Genomic DNA, 14547 nt, shown 5'->3' with positions numbered 1-14547 from the left:
TCATGACTCAAAAAAAACTATGCTCCCAATGGCTGAAATCCCACCACTGCCACCACTTGTGAAGGACCGAGCCAAAGCATAAGGGAGCATAGAAAAATAGGTTTTCAAGAAATGTATTATTTTAATCAATCAAATAAAATGTTCACGTTTGAAAGGAAACAAACTAACTTTTCACAAATCAAATAACTAGGCCTATTAAAGAAATAATCAACACTAAACAAAGACTTGTGCTAACCAAACTGAACTCACGCCAAATGACACAAAACCACATTTATACAATTGGACTAGTCCACATTACTCACAAAAGGAGGGAAACAAGAAACCACAAACTACAGAGTACAATAACAAACAACAAAACTTCTTAAATACTTGAAACAAAGATTAAATATGAATCTTAAATAAAACCAAACAAAATACTATTAAAGAAAGTAGTAAACCAGCAGTCTTAAATTTAAACCATATTGGTTCTCCCCCTGCTTCATCTGTCTGTTGGTGCCGGCCGGCAGAACTAAAGAGAGGTGGAAGCAGCACGACGGTCCTTTAGATATCCGGGACCCAATGCCGAAAGCTCGAGAACCTCCACACCTTTCCACAGCGCCCACTGCACGGCAACCTCAACTCAAAGAAACGTTATTAACAAACAAATACACAGAACAGCAAACTAAATTGTGTGCACTCCAATTAGCTACCATGTACTGTGATTTAATAAAGTGTTGAGATGACAGATAAACAGAATTTGCGTCTTATCTGAAATACAAACTTAAGAATATGATTTAAAGGTTTTGTTATCAGCCGGATTTAACTCAATCAATATGGAAATAAAAATACACTGACATGTGTGGGTACGTGTATGTGTACGCCCGTAAGCACACATTACCTTTCTCTAATGTGTGGCCACCTCGTGGGCCATCACAACGTCACAATAGAAATATGATAAAGACATCTGAAGGAAACCCTCTCACTCCCAAAAGCAGGTTTGACAAATTAACAGAAGAACGCATGTTAACATCTATATGAAATTGCATTCCTAACTAATTATACTTTTACAAAAACGTGACGTATTTATGAGCAAGAAGGGATATTCGCCATGAAAAACCTGAAGTGTCAGATGTGATTTTATTCGTTAGGAATTAATTGGATTGTGAATAGTGTCTCCATTATATCTAAATGTTGTGCTTGGGTCGTAAAGTACAACTGGATTGCTAGCCAAGCATCAGATGCGATCATTAGGCGAAGCAGAGCCTGGTGGGATTTGTCCTCTACTCAGATGAGCGATTGTCTTTGATTACGCTGGTGTCTGTCTGAACGCTCTGATGGGGCAAAACAGACGGGGTCCTGCTATAAATGTTCAGAGCTGTTCCCTCAGAAGAGCACGCAGGGGAATTAGCTTGTGACAGGATGCTGTGAGTTCAGTATGATTTGTGCAGGATATATTTACACAGAAACAAACAAATACGTGTTGTGTTTTTGGTGTCTGTACTGAAGCTCTCTCTGTAAAAGACAAGGTTTTTCTGTGATGCATTTTGTTGTGTGTCTGACAAATAAACCGATGCATGCCGAGGGAACATATAGACGTCAGAATATTGTTCAGTTGTCATATTTTACACAAATGTAGTTTTTGTCCTAGTTTTCTAAGGCAAGGCATGCTCAGATTTAGACTTACTGTAGTATAGCCTACTATCTGACTTAGTCCGAACTCTCAGCCAGGCCTAAAAACCTGCTGGTCTCTAACAGAGTGTATGGCAGAGAAATGCTGACACTGTCCCATTGCTCTACATTGTTCTGTATGTCTAAATATATAAACTGTGCACGAGAGAAAGAGACCCGCGTGTGTGAGATTCAGTGAGTCAGCGGCTTCAATTTCAAAATCTCTCCAGCAAGGACAGAAGACAGCACGGTCAGTTTACAGGAGAGCTGTCGGTGCTTGATTCACTCCCAGTACTGTGAAATGAAAGCATTGTAATGCCCGCATAACACCGGGGCCTGCAATGTTTGTTTTTACAGTGGTTATAGTCTGGTAAACAACACATAGCAACATTATGTCACCATTTGTTTCTCAAGTCTGTGGAAACACGCAGACGGTTCAAGTCGCCAGGCTCAATAATCTTCCGAGTAGGTCCCAAGATGGCTTAAAAAAAATTAAATAGGTAAAACAACTAAAAACCATGGATCCCTCTTGAAATGTCTGGATATACTGAATAGCCCATTTCAAAGGTATGATTTCTAGACCTGGAAATAAAATGTTTTATTGGGTAGAAATTGTGACTAAAACTAGGGCTGGGCATATAGCCAAAATGATAATTATCACAATAAGTAAGGAAATGATTTCCACATGTTTGTTAGATGTTCCACATCTTGATAATGAATGATTTATTCTGTTTTGTGATTTAAGACAAACTTGTCCTCACGAGTGTCTAATGGAATGATTTAATAAAACTTTAACAATTTAATCAATATTTTGAAAATAATGAAAATATTGAAATATTTATTTATTTATTGATCATGAATGATGGAGGAAAAAATATCTTGGTTATATGATATTCCTTAAGAATAAAAATAAGAATAAGAATAAGAATTAGAGAAATACATTTTAGTATATAATAGTAATAGAAATTTTGATGGGTTGTAGGGCAGATCTTTGAGTCTCAGTTAGGCATGGGACAATAACCCGTTTCAAGGTATACCTCGGTTTGGAAAAGTCACGGTTTCAAAACGACTAAAATTTTCTGTTATACCGTTCCTGCGGTATGCACAGTTTTTAATGTGTCGTCAAAGACGGAAAGTGCAGGGACTCCCTCAGTTGTGTGCACCCCTTCGGTTGGTGCGAGCAGTCAGTGAGAGTCACCTGTGTGTATATGCCTGAAGAGGTGAATCCCTGGATCCTTTTCCCCCGACAAAAAAGACGAAGTCTGCCGTATTGGAATTTTTCGGGTAACGTAGACTAACCATGTTCCGTACACAATGATGTTCCATACAGATGATGTTTTAGCGCCGATCGCTAAATAAATACTTCCAGGTCATACTTAAACTGTGTCATCTTCATTTCTTCCTCTTTCACCACTCGATCAAGACAGAGACCCACCCAGCAGTTGTTTCAGTGTTTAAATACTATTTGGCTTGCTACCGAGACAGATAACATGGCTAATTAACTAGCTAACATCAACTAGTTTCCTCCCTCACGTTACTTCACAGAGTGGGGAATAGTAGACTAAAGTACTACGTTTCTGTGATTTTAGTACAATAATTACATTTAGCTGGTATCACGTCTATACTTTTAAGCCTCCTGCCATTGTTTACATCTGTTCAAAATCATGACATTTAAAAAACAAACAAACTGCTGGCTCTCAGGTGTCTTTGCCACTGTTTGAGTGTTGTACGGAGAGAGACCGTGTGTGTGTGTATGTGTGTGTTTGTGTGTGTGTGTAACACACTCGTGCTCTCTATCCTTATGTGTATGTGCACACATCCTCGCACCTCACCGCACCAAACTTAATTCAGGAAAGGTACTCCTGCATCATAACTTGGACTAAAATATGAATGTGTAGAAAGTGAGTATGTCTCCAAAAACCTTGTTGAGCTGCAGGTTTAATGACTGCATTTTAATAATTTTTTTTTTTACAGAAAAGTATTTATTTATGCTCTGATTATTGTTGAGCTGCAGGTTTAGGCTCACCTAAGTGCCTGCACTTAATTTAATTAAGAACAATTAAATTATTTATTTTAATTATTTAGCCTGACATGTTTACTGTTACAAAATGTTCTATGTTTCTTAAAAATAAAATACATTGTGTTCAGTGGGGAAAAAAGTTGTTGTTTTTACCCAGAAATTAAAAAAAATAAATAAATAAAATAGAGCTGTAATCGCAATACCGTGATACTGTGAAACTGTGATATTTTTTCTAAGGTTATCATTCCGTCAGAATCTCATACCGGCCCATGCCTTGTCTCAGTGTGTATTTGATGATAGTTTTTCTCAAATGAAATGGCAAGATCACGTCGTTATCAACATCGATTTTATCCCGGACTCAATATGACATAACCCTAATTAAAAGTATTCTTAAAAACTGATAAATTCATGTAAATGGTTTGATTTAAAAGAGTGCAAAACCTGAAGAATATTCATAGCTTTAAACTTCGGTAATCCTGCTGTTAAATATTGTTGTGAAAAGTAGGGGTCTTGCAGTCAAAATGCTTGATATCTGCTGCCTTAGTATCACAGCAATGGGTTTTGTGGACAAACACTCAAATTGTACTCAGAAAAAGTGCAGGTCTATTTCTGAGGCGTTACCTGTGTTAGGCAGACAAGTCATTTAAGTGATATCTCAACTGATTAACGCTATTAACCATCTCTCCAAACACAGGTTTCCCCAGTCTTGAGCGACGAACCCGCAGCGGTTCTTTCTCTCTTTAATGGCTTTGTGGCGTGATAATCTCTCCTGTCCTGTGCGCTCAGCCTCTGCTGGCGTGGGCTATTTGTTATCGCAGGAGTTCCTCAGAGAGGTCATTAAATCTGCCGTTGAGCTGAGAAATAATGCAGTGAATCATATCGCAACTCCCATCCAACAGCTTCTGCTAATCTGAGCGTATGGGCCTAAGTACATATGGCTCTCACATATGGCTCCTCGGTAATGGCCAAAGCCGAGAGGAGTTTAACTGATGTGTGATTGAGATTTTACACTTGATGCTGAACTGATAATCTCTGGCTATGCTCATTGGCTGTGGTTGCGTCCAGAATGCTGCTTCATTCTGTGCAATATCACAGCAGAGAGATGTAATGATAGTATGTGCAGTATGTACAAATGTAAAACTGGTTATATGAAATATTTACAGTACATTATTATATGCCTACTGCCACACTAATTGACTAATTGACATTGTTTTGATATTGCTCTCCTTTAAATCTTTTTATATCTCATGTACTGACTGTTTTTTTTTTTTTTAAGTTATTAGACTACAGTTGAATGACTCTAAATTAGGAATATAGATTGTACCTTGGCTAGAGTTTAAAATAGCTACTCTAACACTGTTGACACCTTGCAATTGAATAGTTTGTATACATCTCATGTGTGTCTGCTCAAATAAATAAATGTAAAAAAATGTAAAATTAAAGCCTAAATGCTTCAGTACATGTGAAAATATGCATTAAGCACCCAGATAATCCATTAGCAATCGGATTGATGGCTCAGTTGGATTGAAAGCCATGTAAACAGCTCAATCGAATTAAATTTCAATTGAAAGGTCCAGTATAGGCCTGAAATAATCTGATCAACAGGGAAAAAAAAGAGAAAGAGATTATTTATTTTCTTTTTCACAGTCAAAAATACCTTATGTCATACATTTATATATGTCTAATGTTTTAGGAACCTGTCAGTGGAGTAGACTGAATACTTACTAAACATGTGCTAAAAAAAGATCTTCAGACATCAAAAATAAAAAAAGGATCATCTTTCCTTAAATATATGATATGTCATCAAGAATAAAATCAGTAATTATGCATATGTTGGTTCCAGTGACATTATGAAACAGGTCATGAAATGACTTGGGTTTTTTTTCTCTAAATTCACACATCATTTTCATTTGGACGTGTTTCTGCTACTGTGCATGAACTGAGATATTTGCATGGATACTATTTTTAATGACGGTTCACCAAAATAAACAGATTTCAGATTTTCTGTGAAGACATACGTGGACAACATGGTACATTTGAATATTTTAAAAAGATTTACTTTAGCACAAAACCAAGCAAGTACACTCAAAGGGACACAAACACACAGTCTTCGAACCCCTCGCAGTCAGAAGATATATTACCTTAAACTTTCTCCTGAGCAGAGCGCACCAGTGATTCTTGAGCGCCGGCAGTGGATGACTTTTACGTTGACGTCTGTGAATTTGGACACAGTCCAGAGATGAGAGAGGGAAAGAAAGTGCTCTGACCCTAATAGCCTGCGAACAAGCACAGGAGAACGGAGGCGCACTGAAGCCATGCAGCTGGAGATTGAAACGCGCTGATCGGCTCGGAGAGAATTGAGCTAAGTAATAGGTCAATTTGAGGGCCCTCGGAGCCTTTCACAGCAAAATCACTGGAACACACACTTGCGATTAAAGGAGTGGAAGGAAAAGACGTCAGAATATCCAGAGCTGTTGTTTTCAGCATGTGTACAGGCTCTCCATTGTCGTCGCTTCTGGTTTCTGAAATGAAAGCATGAAAAATAACATAATTGCCAACCAACAGAGCACATGTTGAACATATGCTGGTGAGGTGCCTCCAAACTAGAAAACTAGTGCTTGACAAAATAATATGATAGGATACAACAGGGCTAAAGGCGCCCCGGGTAAAAGGCACCTTTGATATTACTTTAATCTAAACCACTAGATGGCACAAAAACTTGGCTTAGCACTTCCCAAAACATTTGCTTTTCAAGATGCACATGTATATTTATCTGATCTCTTTGACACGATCTAATATTACTGCTTACTTGATCTAATATTTTAAGTAGCAAATGAAAAAACGCTTAAATTGATGCATGCATTTTGAGACAAAGGTCTTCTTTATGATTTTCAGCTTTATTTAATATAATTAAAGCAACAGTTTTTAAATAACGAAGAATATGTAAAAGTATGGTATTTGGGGTAAAAAGCACCCCTGCTGTTGGGGCTAAAGGCACACAGTAATTAACATGATAATTAATAGATCACTGACTTTTCCTTTTGTTGACATGACATGGTTAGATTCAGATGGTAAATATCATATATTATGTTGGGTGTCCATATTAGAGATAATCACCATGTTTAGAATGAAACCATCATATTTAAAAAAAAAATGATATTAATCATATCATATAATAAAATATAATTTGTTGTTACTACTGTAAATATACAGTATATTCAATTATTATTGGATCTCCTTCAATACTTTCATAATCTTTATTTATTAAAATGATTTTGTTTCTGTATTTTAAAATATATATTTTTATATTAACATATTTTAATGACAGTATATTTATTGAACAAAAATTCATCATTTTATTTTTCAAAATAAGCAGACAATAGTACAAACTTTGCTAAAGTCATTGTTTTGAACAAGTATTAACTTAGACATTATTTTAAAAAAACATTATTTTAGCTGAAGTATTTGTATCAATACCGTGTGCCTTTTACCTCATACTGGTGGCCTTTTACCCCGTGTGTGGGGTAAAAGGCCCCCCTTGCCACCTCATACATTTATAAGATTTTTAAACAAAATAAACAACTTGAATGATTTATTTCCACACAAAATCTGTTGCTCCATTAATGTTCAATACAACATATATATTTTTTCTGCAATTATACATTTTAGGCGCAGTAAATAGCACATTTATTTTCTAAAGGGGGGCCTTTAGCCCCATTGCACCCTACTATATCAAGCATTTACAAAGCCCTCATTATACCATAGTGTATTAATGTATTTACACTCATGCTCAATGATATTCAATGGAAGGAACTTATAAGAAATAGTAATGTGCTGAAATGAAATCAAAATGGACAATACTGGACAAATCGAGATATAAACAGAAAGTTAGAACAGATTATAATTATACAATATTATTAACTTGTGTGACTTGGGCTTTTTATTGGCCTCTATTTCTGTTCTAATTTTTGAGTGTAATGCAAGTTGTTAGCCTTTCATTTTGCATAATTTTTCAACAAACATTTCAGCGCATCCCTTCCAAATTGTGTTCGTAACAATTATCTTTTTTTTTTTTTTTTTTCATTTAAACTACCATCTACACTACTTTATATTGTTTATGGCTAGTCAAGGAATATTGTCATTTTTACAACTCTTTCTGACTCAATTCATGACTATTAATAAAGCATTAAGTCACTCAAGACTGTGTGTTATAGTGGAAACGGCGGTTTCACTTTATTTTACAGTATGTGTACTTACAGTGTACTTACTCAAGAAAGTACTGGATATTATAAGGTAGGTTCATAATTAGTACCTAGTTATTACCCAGTTATTATAAATGCTATAATAAGTACATAGCATTTACACGTGGAACAGGACTGTACAATAAATTGCTACCACAATGGCAATATGATAAAATGGTCAAATAAGTTTTACTTTTTAATATTAGTAATCAGAATAAACAATTATTCCATCAAGTAATATGGAAAATTTTTAAGTAGAAAGACTGAAATTGTATTTTACTTTGAAAAAAAAAAAAAAAAAAAATATATATATATATATATATGTGTTTACATTTTACACAGATGTACATTTACCCTCAGATGTTGCTCATCCTTTCAGAATTTCCTGTCGTAACTGTTTATAAGAGCACAATGTTGATGGTCTATTCTGGTCTGGCATTGAACTCATCAGTATTCCAGTCTCTAGTTGTGTTCTCATCTTCATTCTTCACTCTCCCGTCTCTCTTCCTCCTTCTGCCACTGCTTCCTATTCCTCAGCTTCCTCGTCTCATTTTCTTCCCATCTACTCAAGCATCTGAACACGTGTGTGTAGCCGACACACCTTATATCCTCCTCCTGAGTGATTTCATGTGGAGTCTTAATACGCCTCATTATCTGCACTACTTTACCTTGAGATTTGTTGATGCAAAAGCAGACACAATGCAATTTGCATATATTTGTTCCCGTTCCCTTGAAGAGCAGTAATTACGAAGCTCTTAGAATGATTTCCAAAGGCGTAACGCTTCAACTTTCCTCGATGAGAGGGGGGCTGCCCAAACCCACCGCATAAGTGAATTATCATCATGTTTTGCAGAGGACTCCTTATATTTTTATTCTCAAGACAGACCTGCTGATCGCAGTTTGTGAAGTGTCTGAATAAGAGGGTGTCAATCCAGAATTGTTATGGCACCCGCAGCGCAGCGAGGGTCGGCTTCACGCAGGTAGACTTAATTGTACGCGCTTGCCCGGAGCTCTCAGCCGCCTGGTGATATTTTTATTACAGTACCGACCCCAAAAGCCCTCCAAACCGCCAACATTTGTAGAACACAATCAGTTCCACTCGATTCACAATTTGTCTTGGTAAAAATTTCCAGACGAGGTGCGCTGAGGAATAGCTGTTGACCAAAGGTGCTCAAACTTGACTATGGTACATCAGCAAATAATGTCGGCCCACCAACCTCTTTCAACACTATTTAATTATAATCTCTCATTTTTAACATCTTATTTATTTATTTTTGTTTTGTTTTGTTTTGTTTCTCACATATTGCGTGTACAACATGGGCTCAACAGTGAAATAATGTATAATATGAAAAGTTGCATCCATCACTTCTGTAAAGTGTTCAACTATGCAAAAGATGCTGGAAAACCAAAGAATTTGCACAAACTGGAGGATTTTTCTGTAGAAAAGCAGGCAGTTTAACTGTTCAGGACAAACGAGACACTCATGAACGTGCATAACAAAAATAAATAAATAAATAAAAAGAATAATAACAATGTTTTTAAAGGGGTAGTCGGATGCAAAATTCACTTTACAAGTTGTTTGAACATAAATGTGTGTTGATAAAAACATCCACCCAGCGTTTTTTTTTTTTTTTTTAATCCCTATTTTAAAATCCCCTTTCTCAAATCAGGCTGTTCTGAGATTCCTGTCAGAATGATGTAGTTCTGCACAGACCCCTCCCACAATAATTGATTGACAAGGCCGTCTTACCTTAGACCCGCCCTGAGTGAGCTGTGAGCTGCACCATTGTGTCAATTTCGGTGCAGAGAAAGACAAGATGTTTCCAATTAAGCGATTGAGGTGCTTTGTTTTTGGATGTAATAATGAACATAGCAGTCATCATTTACTTCCGACATCTGAGCCGCTGAAGACTCAGAGGATTAACGTTACTTTCGTTTTAAAGGGAATGCGCCAATCCCGATCTTCCTAAATGCGTCTACTCCACGGAAAAGAAGGGCGGGGTCAGCAGAGATCATTATCATTTAACGCAATATGGACTAAAAAGGCTTGCTGAAAACAGAGCTGATTTTGACAGGGTAAAAAAGGTGTTTTTTACACTACCATTGATAAATTTTAACCAAAGTATGCTATAGACTTTTCATTAAGACCCTAAATAATCATATCAACTTGTGGAAAATGGGCATCCTATGACCCCTTTAATACATTTTAATTTATTTAAAGCTGTTAGGCAGAACAAACTTGGCAGACTTGTTACTTACTTGTTCAGATGGCAATATACGGTGAAAATTCTTATTTGGGTCATATATTCCAAGACGTAGGCTACAATCTGTGATTGTGAAGTACAGTAAACATCCACACCGGCACAGTGACTGACAGCTACACATTCACCTCAAAACATTAAATTCATCTGCGCTGAAGCCGTGCCAGAGTACAACCCCACGCAAGGAAGATAATTCCGCAAGCAGCTTCAATTCCAGGTTTTCAAACAGAGATGGCGACAACGAGGCAAAACTTATGGACTGCAGCTTTAAATAATTCTGTATCATTATTTTAATGTTTTACTTTTGATTTTACTGCAGTTATTCCATGTCCCAGACTTGGGAAAAGCCCTGCTGTGGATAACGAACAGCAATTAACATGTCACTGCATCTAGTGTTTCAGGATTTGAAAAGTGCAAGAACACTAGCAGATAAGCCTGTATAACTGTGTTAATTGACTTTTCATTTACAAATGTTGGAAAGGTGGATCAATATCTTTACAGGTTTAGTCTATTAAGCATTTTTGTGGCCTCCTTATCACACAACCTGTAAGGTCAGTGAAGTCGCCCAGCTTTCAGGCTGTTGTTCAAATGGAGTCAATTCACCAGGTTTCTTCTGTCTGTTCTCAAGACAGTAGCTAACAAAACAATCAGTAGCACAATTATTTTGCATCTCTGATTTTGATTCATTTCTAACATTTGGATATCTAGAGTGCTTTCACGCTAGAGCTGTTTGTAGAGACACACGTTTGCTTGGCGTCAAAGCAGCTGAGTCGCACCTAAAACCAGTGCTAGCATCCTACATCAGAACTAAACAGCTATTGGTGATGCAGAATTTGTTGGCATATGGCCAATAACTTACTAAATAATATATTTCTCCTACTGTGTTATGCAAATGTACTGTGATTTAGACCAGTGGTTCTCAAACCTGTCCTGGGGACCCCACACCAGTGGGGATAACACACCTGATTTTTCACAAGAAAAATCGTTGCACAGTAGCTTCACAGAAAATTTAAGTTTCTACATTATATTTAGGAGTAACTTATCAGTGGTGACTATGTCAATGTGATGTCCATATGGCAGAAATGTACAGTGAAAATCATGCAGATAGATAATAATGTATTCAAACAGACAGTAAACACTACTAACAACAATGATTATATGTTGCTATCAAAGTGTGTCTAAACCCCCGAATATTATCATCATCCATCCTTCCATCCATTCATCCATTCATCCATCCATCCGTCCGTCCACCATCGTTCATTCATTCATCTATCATCCATCCATCGTCTGTCCATTAACTGTTAAATTTGTCCGTGTTTATGTTCCGTTATTTCACTTTAATGGCAATGAAAATAACCTATTCATTGTCATTAGAGTGAAATTACTGAATTTACACACAGGAGTCTGATAAAAATGCTCATTTGTGACCCTGGACCACAAAACCAGCCTTAAGTCGCTGGGGTATATTTGTAGCAATAGCCACAAATACATTGTATGGGTCAAAATGATCGATTTTTCTTTTATGCCAAAAATTATTAGGATATTAAGTAAAGATCATGTTCCATAAAGATATTTTGTAAATTTCTTACCGTAAATGTATCAAAACTTAATTTTTGATTAGTAATATGCATTGCTAAGAACTTCATTTCAACAAATTTAAAGGTGTTTTTCTCAATATTTTGATTTTTTTTGCACCCTCTGATTCCAGATTTTCAGATAGTTGTATCTCAGACAAATATTGCCCAATCATAACAAACCATACATCAATGGAAAGCTTATCCATTCAGCTTTCAGATGATGTATAAATCTCAATCTCCAAAAATTGACACTTAAGACTGGTTTTGTCATCCATGGTCATATTTTAGAAGAAAATTTAAAATGGCACTTAGAGGCTTTTGCATCTGAACTCTTCAAATGATGTCTGTGACTGAAGATATTCAATATTAATAGTGCTGTTATTGTTGTATAAAAGCAAAATCTGTCAGGGAGTTGATCTGAATGTAAGCATACATTTAAATGAATCATTTGATACAATGCACTTATTGTGAGCATGCAAGTTTTTTCATTGTACGTATATTTAAAAATAAATAGATAATAATAAAAAAATACCAGCATGCAATTACATCTGTAATTAATTTCTGTAATTCCATTTAGAATTACAGTTGACCCATTCCTTACACCTCAACTCAACTTTAAACCTACCCATACCACCAAACCTATCCCTAACCTTACTCGTATCCCACCTCAATAGCAGCAAATGTGTTTTGCAATACAAAATAAACACATTAAGTACATTGTACTTATTTATTATTATTATTATTATTATTATTATTATTATTTATTTATTTATTTATTTTATTTAAGTACATAGTAGTTAAGGCCACCTAATATAAAGTCGGACTCTATCTTGCATTTACCTAAAACACCACACTCAATGTGGACACTGCACAACAATCTATGAAGCAAATGTGAATGTCAGGGCGATCTCCTGACAGAAGGTTCCTCCAGCTCCTGATCTGAATGTCCAGCCTCCTTCAAACAGAGTGGCAGGTGTTAGCAGAAGTTCAGCAGTGACTGCTGCTGTGGCACTTTTCCAATGTTAACACGTTTAAGACTTTAGACGGGTGCTGAATGGACATTTCCAGTGTCCAACTCTGAAGTCAGCATTGATGAAAATAGATGCTTCTTTAAAAAGTAGTTTCAACTGTTGAGCCTCATTTTGAGTGAAGCATATTTCATTTGATTATTAGCATATCGTTCGGTGAATGCATTTCATGTCTCAAGGATTTTCAATTTTCACTTCATTACAGGAACTAGATGCATGTGATTCGCTGCCAAATGAGATGCTAATCGAACCAATTGTGAGATTAGTGAGACCAAAATCTGGCCAATGGCAAATCAGCACTGATACTCACGGCTTTGTTACGACAACAGCAATCGCGATCCGCAGCTGGCAGTCATGATGATTAGATAACATTGTGAAAGCCTTGATTTGAATTCAATATCACATTTTTTTTTTTTTTTTTTTGCTTTTGTTTTTCCCTCTATCACATTGGACAGAAGTGATTGCCACATGATTGTTGGTGCTTGTTGAGCTTTTGCAGTTGCCAATGCATTTGAAATTGTATTTTGCAAAGTGCCAGATGAAATCCAATCCTGATGGCACAAAATATATGTATATATATAATTTTTGTCTTGACAGATTACATCACAAAACCAAATTACATTAAAGGAATAGTTCACCCAAAAAGCAAAAAATATATTTACCCACCCTCATGTTATTCCAGTATGTTTTTCTTCTGTGAACACAAAAAGAGAACACAGAACCCTGAAAGCAAATCTAAAATTGACTTTTAATAAGTTATTATCACCTTACTTGTATAATAAAGCACTAATGTTCTGTAATTATATATTTGTGAAATGGTAATAAATTGATAATGAGTATTTATGTTTTGTCAATGTTCCATCTGATAATGATGCTAATAAAAAGTACTCGAGCGGCCTCTGTTGCTATGGTTACCTCCTCTAGTGAAAGCAATTTCTGTATGCGATAGTGTGTGTTTACCGGCTAGAGAAAAAACACACTATGACTGCTGTTTAAATTAACTTTTGTGGTTACTGTAGGTGTGTTTGAAAGCACTGTTGAAATCCGTGTGCATATGCAAGAATACATAACCGGCCTTCACAGTCTGCTCCGTTCCATTCTGCAGGGAGTTTGCACGTTGGAAGGTGAGGAACACGGCCATTGAGAGGCGGGATCTGATGCGGAATCCTCTGCCCTTGATGCCGGAGTTCCAGCGCAGCATGCGGATGCTCGGACGACGGCCGTCCACGCAACAGTTCATCGACACCATCATCAAGAAATATGGGACGCACATCTTGATCTCAGCCACGCTGGGAGGTGAGCGCTGCCACTGGCATATTGCATGTCCATGACATTATGGATTCATATTGAATGCAGACTCAACCTGATACAGACTAAAGAGGAACACTGACATTTCATGTAGCCTGACCATAGTAATTTGGCTAAGTGCATGTACTAAACAAGAATATTTGCATACGTTCCCAAGTTGATTATTCTCAATTAATTTGTGGCCTCTGGATAGTAAATTTATATGAGCTTTTCTGACCAAGTTCTCGTGAGCAGGTGTTTTTTTTTTTTTGTAATTTATTTATTTTTTATATATTTTAGGATCTTCACACCTACACAAGTTTATGTAACTAATTTGATTTGGACTTGTGTCTGATGCTACACTTTTTTCAGTCTCTTTAATTCTTATTTATTTATTATTATTATTATTTATTTATTTTATTTTATTCTGTTTGACATATTAAAGTCAAAGTTTTTTTTTTAAAATTCATATAATACTGTCAGCAG

At 36.3% G+C, this 14547-nt stretch overlaps 1 protein-coding gene across 1 annotated transcript in view; it reads left to right on the top strand.

The window, feature by feature from the left end:
* Positions 1-14547, top strand: part of brinp1 (bone morphogenetic protein/retinoic acid inducible neural-specific 1) — a 179936-nt gene that overhangs the window by 77269 nt on the left and 88120 nt on the right. The window contains exon 3 of the mRNA XM_058777680.1: positions 13880-14070. Within this exon, the coding sequence (XP_058633663.1) occupies positions 13880-14070 (191 nt within the window). The remainder of the gene's footprint in view (positions 1-13879; positions 14071-14547) is intronic.

The sequence above is a fragment of the Onychostoma macrolepis genome, chromosome 05 (genome assembly GCF_012432095.1).
Source record: "Onychostoma macrolepis isolate SWU-2019 chromosome 05, ASM1243209v1, whole genome shotgun sequence".
NCBI lineage: Eukaryota > Metazoa > Chordata > Actinopteri > Cypriniformes > Cyprinidae > Onychostoma > Onychostoma macrolepis.
Note: the sequence above shows the minus strand (reverse complement) of the source record. Positions and strands in the feature narration are given on the sequence as shown.